Here is a 9557-nt window from a genome sequence, read left to right as displayed (position 1 = left end):
GTAGCTATGCGGTGGTAGCCATGCTGTGGTAGCCATGCAGAATGCTGTGGTAGCCATGCAATTCGACCATGAAGGCCTGATTCACGCAGTCTCCTCTGAACAGTTAATGTTGTCTGTTACTTGAACTCACTGAAGCATTTATTTGAGCTGCAATTTCTGAGGCTGGGAATTCTAATGAATTTAACCTCTGCAGCAGAGATAATTCTGGGTCTTCCTTACCTGTGGTGGTCCTCATGAGAGACCGTTTTATCATAGAACTTGATGGTTTTTGCGACTACACTTGAAGAAACTTTAAAAGTTCCTGAAATTTTCCAGATTAACATAACTTCGTGTCTTAAAGTAATAAGGGACTGTTATTTCTCTTTGCTTATTTGAGCTGTTCTTGCCATAAAATGGACTTGGTCTTTTACCAAATAGGGCTATCTTCTGTATATCTCCCCTATCTTGTCACAACACAACTGATGGGCTCAAACGCATTAAGAAGGAAAGAAATTCCACAAATGACCTTTAAACAAGGCACACCTGTTGATTTAAATGCATTCCAGGTGACTAACTTATGGTTGAGAGAATGCCAAGGCAAAGGGTGGCTACTTTGAAGAATCTCAACTATAAAATATTAATTAGGACCGATTTCAAGTTTTCATAACAATCGGTAATCTGCCTTTTTGGACGCTGATTACGGCAGATTACGTTGCAACCCACGAGGAAACTGCCTGGCAGGCTGACCATCCGTTACGCGAGTGCAGTGTCTTACGGACCTTGTGGCTGCAAGGAGCCAAGGTAAGTTGCTAGCTAGCATTAAACTTATCTTATAAAAAACTATCAATTTTCACATTGCCCTGTGCATACAAATTGCCATTGATAAAATGCAATTGTGTTCGTTGTCCCTAGCTTATGCCTGTCCATACCATAACCCCACCTCCACCATGGGGCACTCTGTTCACAACATTGGCATGAGCAAACCGCTCGCCCACATGACGCCATACCCATGTCTGCGGTTGTGAGGCCGGTTGGACAACTGACAAATTCTCTAAAACGACGCTGGAAGTGGCTTGTGGTAGAGAAATGAACATTAAATTCTCTGGCAACAGCTCTAGTGGACATTCCTGCAGTCGGCATGCCAATTGCACACTCCCTCAAAACTTGAGACAGCTGTGGCATTGTGTTGTTTGACAAAACTGCACATTTTAGAGTGGCCTTTTATTGTCCCCAGCACATGGTGCACCTGTGCAATGATCACGCTTAATCAGCTTCTTGATATGTGACACCTGTCAGGTGGATGTCTTATCTTGGCAAAGGAGAAATGCTCACTAACAGGGATGTAAACAAATTTGTGCACAAAATTTGAGAGGAATAAGCTTTTTGTGCGTATGGAAAATTTGTGTGATCTTTTATTTCAGCTCATGAAACATGTTGCGTTTATAGTTTTGTTCAGCGTGTAGTAACACCTCACCAGCACAGGCTGATGATGTCACAATGAGTGGGTTGACATACAGTACACACAGGGATTAAGGCTAGGTCACTAATGGTGAGTTCTATTGTGTTATTCTGACCCTCTCACATCGGCTGTCTCGTGTTAGGTCCTTCGTCATGCTAGAGTGGCATTTTTATTAACCATTCACCCACTGAAGTTGTTTTTCATTGAACTTGAATAGCCATTACAAATGCTCAAGTACAGTTCAAGCACAGGTAATTGGCCACTTAAAATTCCGCTGTGTTGTGCATTTTTTTTATTATTATAGCTTTTTTTGTGTTCCGAATGTAATGGTTGCTAAGCGAGACCATGCTATCATAATTTAAATAAACATTTCTAGGACCATTTTGAATCTGTAGAATGCCTATATGATCCAAAACAGATAAGCCAATAGTCTATATGTTGTAGGCGAACTACAGTATATACAGTGGGGCAAAAAAGTATTTAGTCAGCCACCAATTGTGCAAGTTCTCCCACTTAAAAGTATGAGAGAGGCCTGTAATTTTCATCATAGGTACACTTCATGACAGACAAAATGAGAAAAGAACATCCAGAAAATCACATTGTAGGATTTTTTTATGAATTTATTTGCAAATTATGGTGGAAAATAAGTATTTGGTCAATAACAAAAGTTTCTCAATACTTTGTTAAATACCCTTTGTTGGCAATGACAGAGGTCAAACGTTTTCTGTAAGTCTTCACAAGGTTTTCACACACTGTTGCTGGTATTTTGGCCCATTCAAATGTTTATTGAAAACAGAAATACATTTACATTTACACTTGTGTCTCAAATACAACCTTACAGGTGTTGGTTAGCTAGCTAGTGAGTTTTTTTTGCCACATTAGCATAGACATGACATAAGTAAAAACATCTTATAACAAAACATGGTTTCAAGAACAAGATACAACTAGCTGAAACATGGCAGCTTCTTGTCATTGTTGCTAGCTATCTGACCATTCAGAATCATAACACATGGCCTTCTGTACCATCAAATACATGTGCATATAAGTAAATGGCCCAGTGCACATCATTTTTTGTGACGTTGTCAGGCAACCCGTCTATGGGACAAGGCCCAGGTAAAATGGAGACTCAATATAATCTGTGGTAACAATTGTGTGTCTATCAGATGGTGCCCGAAGATCTGATTTCAGGGCCCTGGAGAGACACCACAACTGTACGAAAAGCGCTAAACAAGACTCCACCACGGGTGTAAAGCGTCACACAAAGAGGACCCTGGTGGATTCTAAATGAGTAGACTGACAAGTCTTTCCGTGGCCCCACTTGCATTTGCATATAACACAATTATTTTTCTATGCTTACAGTCATGAAAGATTAAATTGCATTGAATTGCATTAATCAAAACCTTTAGGGCAGAGTGCTGCTAGTGACATTTAAATGTCAAGATGAAAGGAGACTAGAGGAGGATTGGCGTTCTTTAACAAGTTTTAATGTCAAGTGCACAAGTACAATGAAATGCCTTTCATGCTCTAAAGCCAATAATGCAGTAATCAATATCAATGTAGTACTGAAAATAACAGGGTAGAACAAAAAACAGAAGAGGAATTCAAATTAAAATGAAGAAAAACACAAGAAAGTAAGAAGCCATATACAGTTCCAGGGTCAGTTCCAGGGTCAGTTCCAATACCATATTTAGAATGCAGGGATATAGGTAGATAGGTATAGGGGTAAGGTGACTAGGCATCAGGATGTATGATAAACAGAGTAGCAGCAGCGTAAATGAAGATTGTATGTGAGTGTGTGTGCATGTTATGTGTGTGTTGGAGTGTCAGTGTGTGTGTGAGTGTTTAGAGTCATGTGAGTGTGCATGATTGAATCTGTTTGGGGCTGTATGCAATTTGGAATGGGTCTAGGGTGACTGGGAGGATGGAGTTGAGGTGTGCAATAACCAGCTTTTCAAAACACTTCATGATTACAGATGTGAGTGCTACAGGGCGGTAATCATTGTGGCATGACGCCTTAGAGTTCTTCTGAACAGGACTAATGGTTATCATTTTAAAACACGTGGAGATGACAGACTAGGACAAGGTTGACAATGACTGTGAAAATACCTGCCAGCTGATCTGTGCATGCTCTGAAAATGTGACTTGGCACTTTGAGCATGGCACTGATTGTCAGAGCAAGGTTTGGGCATGAGGAGAACACAGTCTCCCGCTAACACAATCTCTATACACCTAATTAAGTAGTCCTACAGACTGGTGTTGCAGATGGCTATATATGTTTTGCCACAGCAACCCTACTTCACACAGCACAGGTGAGAGAGAGAGAGAGGAGAGAGAGAGAGAGAGAGAGAGAGAGAGAGAGAGAGAGAGAGAGAGAGAGAGAGAGAGAGAGAGAGAGAGAGAGAGAGATTAATTTCTGGCTACGTTCCATTCCAAAGACCTTCCACCTCTCATCTGCCCTCTTACACTCACTTTCCGTTCACTGATCAGATTCAGTAGCTTAAGTAAGATCAATTGATCCTGTCAAAAGAGTTAGCTGTCATCTATCCATTCCTGTCAGATGTAGGAGAGGGAACGAGGACAAAGAGGAGGCCAGGTATGAGTACGAGCGCGGGACAGTGCAGCTCCTGCTTCCTCTAGCCACACAGATAAATATGGCATTGGGCAGGGTCCGAATGAACATTCTGCGCGCGCTCCAGTCGAGTATTATCGAGGAGGACCGCACTTCGGTGGTGAAATGTGTATACTGTTTTTCTGTTAAATGCCTGGGTATTGGACTATTATGATCTCTTTCGGCAAGGCGACAACTAACTCTAGATGTATGGGTGTAATCCCAATCTCACAACTAGAACAGGGGCGGAGCGCAGAGCATCTCTCTGGGTCTCACCTGTGTGCGTATCTGAATTGGACACTCCACACAGCGCAAACGATGTGAGAACAAGCGAGAGATGAATCTAACGAATTTTTACTCCAATTTTGGACATTCATTTTCAACAAATCTTTCACTTTTGGGACCTCAACATGAGCACAACAACTGGAGTTTACAGGAGGATAACAACCCCTACCCGGAATTGTTCTTATTTTCGGGACACGAACCGAGCACCATCGTGTTGGTGGTTATGTACTCCCTGTCCTTCCTCACGGGGCTTGGAGGGAACATTATGGCTCTCCTGGTCCTCACCCGAAAGAGGACGGGTCTGGCGGGAGTGTCGGCGACCCGCAGACTGCTGGTAAACTTGGCGGTGTGTGACATGATGGTGGTGTGTGTGTGCATGCCAGTTAACCTGGGACTCCAGGTCTACAACGCCTGGGTGTTCGGTGAGTTTCTGTGCCGCACCGTGCCGTTCGTTCAAGCGGTATCAGTGTCTGCGAGCGTCCTGAGCCTGGCTGTGATCAGTCTGAACCGCTACTACAGCGTGCACAATCCTCTCCACGCCCGTTCTTTTTTTACCGGGCGGCGGATACTGTGTATGATCTGTGTGGTGTGGAGCGTGTCGTCGGGGTTGTGCATACCGCTCCTCTTCATGAATACCACCCAGACTCTGTCGCTGCTGGACATCACCGTCACTGTGTGCGTGGAGAGCTGGAACGAAGTCAAACTGAAACAGAGATATAGCTTCCTGCTCTTTTGCTCTCTCTACGGCTTTCCGGTGTTGTTTAACCTGGTTATAAGCGTGCTGACCGGCTGGAAGCTGTGGGGCACCGACGACAAACGGACGCAAGATTCAAATACATTTGGCGTTAAGCTATCACTGTCCCGCCTCAAAGTGCGTAAAAGGATAGCCAAGATGGTGCTGTCACTAGTTGTGCTTTTCACACTGTCCTGGCTACCTCTGTATGTAGTGGACATATGGTTAGACTTGAACATGACTGCATCTTTAAAGAATGTGGATGATGTGAACCAGGTCAACCACGAGTGGATTCTTCACGGGAGACCATTTGCGCTATGGTTGGGTCTGACCAACTCCGCTCTCAACCCGCTTTGTTATTGTTTCGTGGGGAACTTGCACAGGTCTGCGAAACGGTTCAGGAAAAGCTACCGACTGAAACTGTCGTCAGTGTGCAGTCTGTTGCCACAGCAGTCCTCCATGCCTATGGGCGGCATCTCAGTGCCCAAAGTCGTGCCATATAGCAGGGCGCAATCAGTGAATCGCAGCGCAGAGATGGGCGCATCGAGAAAGTACGCCAATTTAGGCGATAAATTAACCAAGAGCAAGAGCCTGTCCTCTGTGACTGCGTGTGAGACTGTTTTCGACTGATTGACAGAGACAACTACCTGGTTCCATGGTGGTCACAGTTATTTCTCCAATGGACTGGAAAGCGTTCATCATACAGTTCAAAATGAGATATTCTGTGAAAATCTGTCCCTTTTTCAACGCAAACCTCCAATGCAAATGGGGATATTTGCCATAAATGCAAGGAACAGATTAGAGTGTTGCCCTTTTAAATATGAAGTGTAGTGTTGTCTGTATTATGGAGTGTGTTGCCGCTTTAAAAACGGCCCATGATTCTAGGATTGTTGAAGAATCAAACGGTCAATGTAAATGTTGAGCATGTCCTATACCTAATGATTTTTTGGGACTTGGCTTCACTGAATCTAATTTCAAGCAGGCTATTTGATGTTGTTTTCATCTGTACAAAATAATGTGCATCTCATTCGATTGTGCATAATAGGCTAGTTGTCTTTATATAGTGGTACAAAATGATTAATGTATACAATGTATAGACCCTGTTTAAAAACTCGAATATATTTAATTTACCCTCAAGTCCTATGAAGTAGAACTCATCCATCAACATTCAATTCCATGTCAACGAAATGAGCTGTATCCAAAACTTAAATCGTGCCAATTATAAAAACCATTATGTAGTAGTTCAATTACAAAGCTACATTGTATGACTATAATTATGTAGTTATTTGTCCAAGTCCATTCAAATTGCTTCCATAATTGTTAAATTAGAGAATTGTAGGACCATCATATTTTATATTCCTAGTTATTATTCCAAGTCCATTTCATTTGCCTATAGATGGTATAGATTGATATCTCCATTCATCCTTTCTCTAGCAAGGCTGTGACACATGTTTTTTGGCAGACGGATCGCTCCCTGCTGACTGGCACCATTATGAGTCGAGTTGGCTCCTTGGCAGGGTGGGATGGGGCCCCGCTGGTGGCCGGGACATGGAGCCTGATTTCCAGATTAAAAATGGTACTGCTGAGACGGCCCGAACCCTGATCTGTGGTCACCTACCGCTGCTGACGCATGATTGGTGGTGGGTGGCCACAGAGCCCTGGCACCAAAATCAATCTCCTACCATCTGCAGTTACTGAGGCCTGATGTGTCTCCACACAACATGAAAGATCCCTGGATAAATTGTAAAAGTTTTACTTAAAAGCCATTTTGGTTCTTTGAAGGTTGACGGATACACTTATAGCCCCCCGCCGCATTAAGGTGCCTCCAACCTCCTGTGAATGACTGATTGTCTGTAATGGTTTTGACAGAGACATGAGAGAGAGAAGGGATCTTAGATTACATTAACGAAGCCTTCCTTCATGGACTCTCACAACCCTTCAAGCTTCTCTACCTCAGTGTTTCTGTAAGGCTTTGATCACTCCAAGATCATTTAGCCAAGTGGGTATTTTAGTGCATGTGAGATATACCAGCATTCCGTTGAGAATTGGATTCATATATATATATATATATATATATATATATAAAATGGGTAACCATTCCACATGTTGACAAAATAAAATACGCTAGACAAGGTGGGATCTTTTTGTGTCGGTAAAATGAATTACGCGAGAAATGTCGGTGGAAACGCTTTTATGTGCAAATATTGATATTATAACCATAATATCCAAGTAAACTTGGAGTCATGCGATGACATGTTGTGTGGTCCTCCCACTACGACTCAGGAAACCATGCAGTTTATTAGGCTACAGATGCAATAATTTATGATGAACTTCACAGGGTGGTGAAAGTGCAAGGTTGATGTTCCTTTCCAATAAATATCGAGGGGCTTATTCTGGGGACATGATAATCGATGCTTGGCTGCCAATTTAACAAATAATAATATAATAATCATCATTTAGGACAGGGTTTCTCAAACTCGGTCCTTGGGAACCCAAGGTGTGCACAGTTTGGTTTTTACCCTAGAACTACACAGCGGATTCAAATAATCAACTAATCATCAAGTTATGATTATTTGAATGTGCTGTGTAGTGTTAGGGAAAAACCCAAAAGGTGCACCCCTTGGGGTCCCGAGTTTGGGAAACGCTGATGTGGGCTATAGAGTCATAATACCCATAAAACCTAGCAGTCACACAAGGAAATGGTTCCATTCATTTCTCCCATAGGGGATTTCAGAAACACTTCAAATAAGGGCTGTGTTTCGTGTAGACTTACCCTGGCATGCTGTTTTAATAACAGTATAAATATATAGGACAAGGTTACTTCAATCAATATATTTACCCCCCCCCCTCCTTAATTAGCTGCTAATGTGGCTATCATAAAGAACTACAAATGCCATGATGATGTGGACAAGACTGCCGAAGGTAAAGGTAAGAATCTCTGGATTAACTATCTAATAGCTACATTTATTAATGAATAAATTGGCAAAATGTATTTCCTGCTGAAGGTGATGTTATCTCCCAGTGTCTGTTAGAAAGCAGACTGAACTACATTTACATTTACATTTAAGTCATTTAGCAGACGCTCTTGGTTTCCGCCTGTGCTTATAGCTGTATTCCGTTTATTTTTACCCTATAAACTCCCTAGTCCTTGCCGATGACAAGCATATCCATAATGATGCAGCCACCACCATGCTTGCAAATATGAAGAGTGGTGGTCAAAGGATGTGTTGTGTTGGATTTGAGCGGTTTCTCTGAGCTCTCCCCCAACTGAGTTAGGAAGGACGCTTGTATCTTTGTAGTGACTGTGTATATTGATATAAAGTGTAATTAATAACTTCACCAAAGTGTAATTAATAACTTCCCCATGCTCAAAGAGATATTCAATGGCAGTTTGGTAAAACCTCCCTGGTCTTTGTGGTTGAATCTGTGTTTGAAATTCACTGCTCAACTGAGGGACCTTACAGATAATTATACTGTATGTGTGGGGCACAGAGATGAGGTAGTCATTCAAAAATCATGTTGCACAGAGTGAGTTGAATACTTATTGACTCAACTTTTCATTTTTTATTAATATGTAAAATATTCAAAAAAATAATACCACTTTGACATTATGGGGTATTGTGTGTTGGCCAGTGACACAATCTCAAGTTAATCCATTTTAAATTCAGGCTGTAACAAAATGTGGAAAAATTAAAGGGGTGTGAATACTTTCTGAAGCCTCTGTAAGTGATGACTAATCAATCCCTAGAGGTACCGCTATTAAAATGTCTTTTAAAATAAAGGCTTCCGACAACCACATGAATATTTAGACCTTTCCCCTGCAGAAGGACAGAATTTAACCATGATTATGATACATTTCTGAAGATAGAACCTGACCCTGCAAAAGGCTCTGTGGTTTGGAAAGAAAATGACATATCCCAAACAAATCAATACAATAAAGTCCTGGGAGGAAACAAGCATAGAATAAAGTTTCTACATTTTATGGGTCAGTGGTCGTTCTAGATAGGTCAATACCTCAGTCCCCTAGAGGTTTTATGACGACTCTGCAGTCATTTGTGAAAGAAACAGATCAGTTAACAGAGGGACAGGTAGAGATCCTTTTGTACTTTAACTATTTATACAATTTGTAAGTCGCTCTGGATAAGAGCGTCTGCTAAATGACTTAAATGTAAATGTTACAACACTGTATATAGACATGCCATTTGAAATGTCTTTATTCTTTTGGAACTTCTGTGAGTGTAATGTTTACTGTTAATTGTTATTGTTTATTTCGCTTTTGTTTATTATCTACTTACTTACTTTGGCAATGTTAACATATGTTTCCCATGCCAATAAATCCCTTAAATGATCATTTAATTGACTAGAAGACATACAAATATAGAGGAAAGATGGGCGTCACAAACAGAGAAGGGAGGGCTGAGGAAGACCAGCGAGTACAGACAGACAGAACAACCTCCCCCACACACATCTAACCGCTTTCAAGATGCTGCATT

At 41.7% G+C, this 9557-nt stretch overlaps 1 protein-coding gene across 1 annotated transcript; it reads left to right on the top strand.

Annotated features, from left to right (window-relative positions):
- The first annotated feature begins 4554 nt into the window (after nucleotides 1-4554).
- Nucleotides 4555-5694, top strand: LOC124039029 (gastrin/cholecystokinin type B receptor-like). Its single transcript, XM_046354913.1, has one exon. The coding sequence runs from the start codon at nucleotides 4555-4557 to the stop codon at nucleotides 5692-5694; it is 1140 nt and encodes a 379-aa protein (XP_046210869.1).
- The last annotated feature ends 3863 nt before the right edge of the window (nucleotides 5695-9557 follow it).

The sequence above is a fragment of the Oncorhynchus gorbuscha genome, linkage group LG07 (genome assembly GCF_021184085.1).
Source record: "Oncorhynchus gorbuscha isolate QuinsamMale2020 ecotype Even-year linkage group LG07, OgorEven_v1.0, whole genome shotgun sequence".
Taxonomy (NCBI): domain Eukaryota; kingdom Metazoa; phylum Chordata; class Actinopteri; order Salmoniformes; family Salmonidae; genus Oncorhynchus; species Oncorhynchus gorbuscha.
Note: the sequence above shows the minus strand (reverse complement) of the source record. Positions and strands in the feature narration are given on the sequence as shown.

Coding starts and splice junctions, on each gene's coding strand:
- LOC124039029 (XM_046354913.1), top strand. CDS start 4,555: ATGTACTCCCTGTCCTTCCTCACGGGGCTTGGAGGGAACATTATGGCT.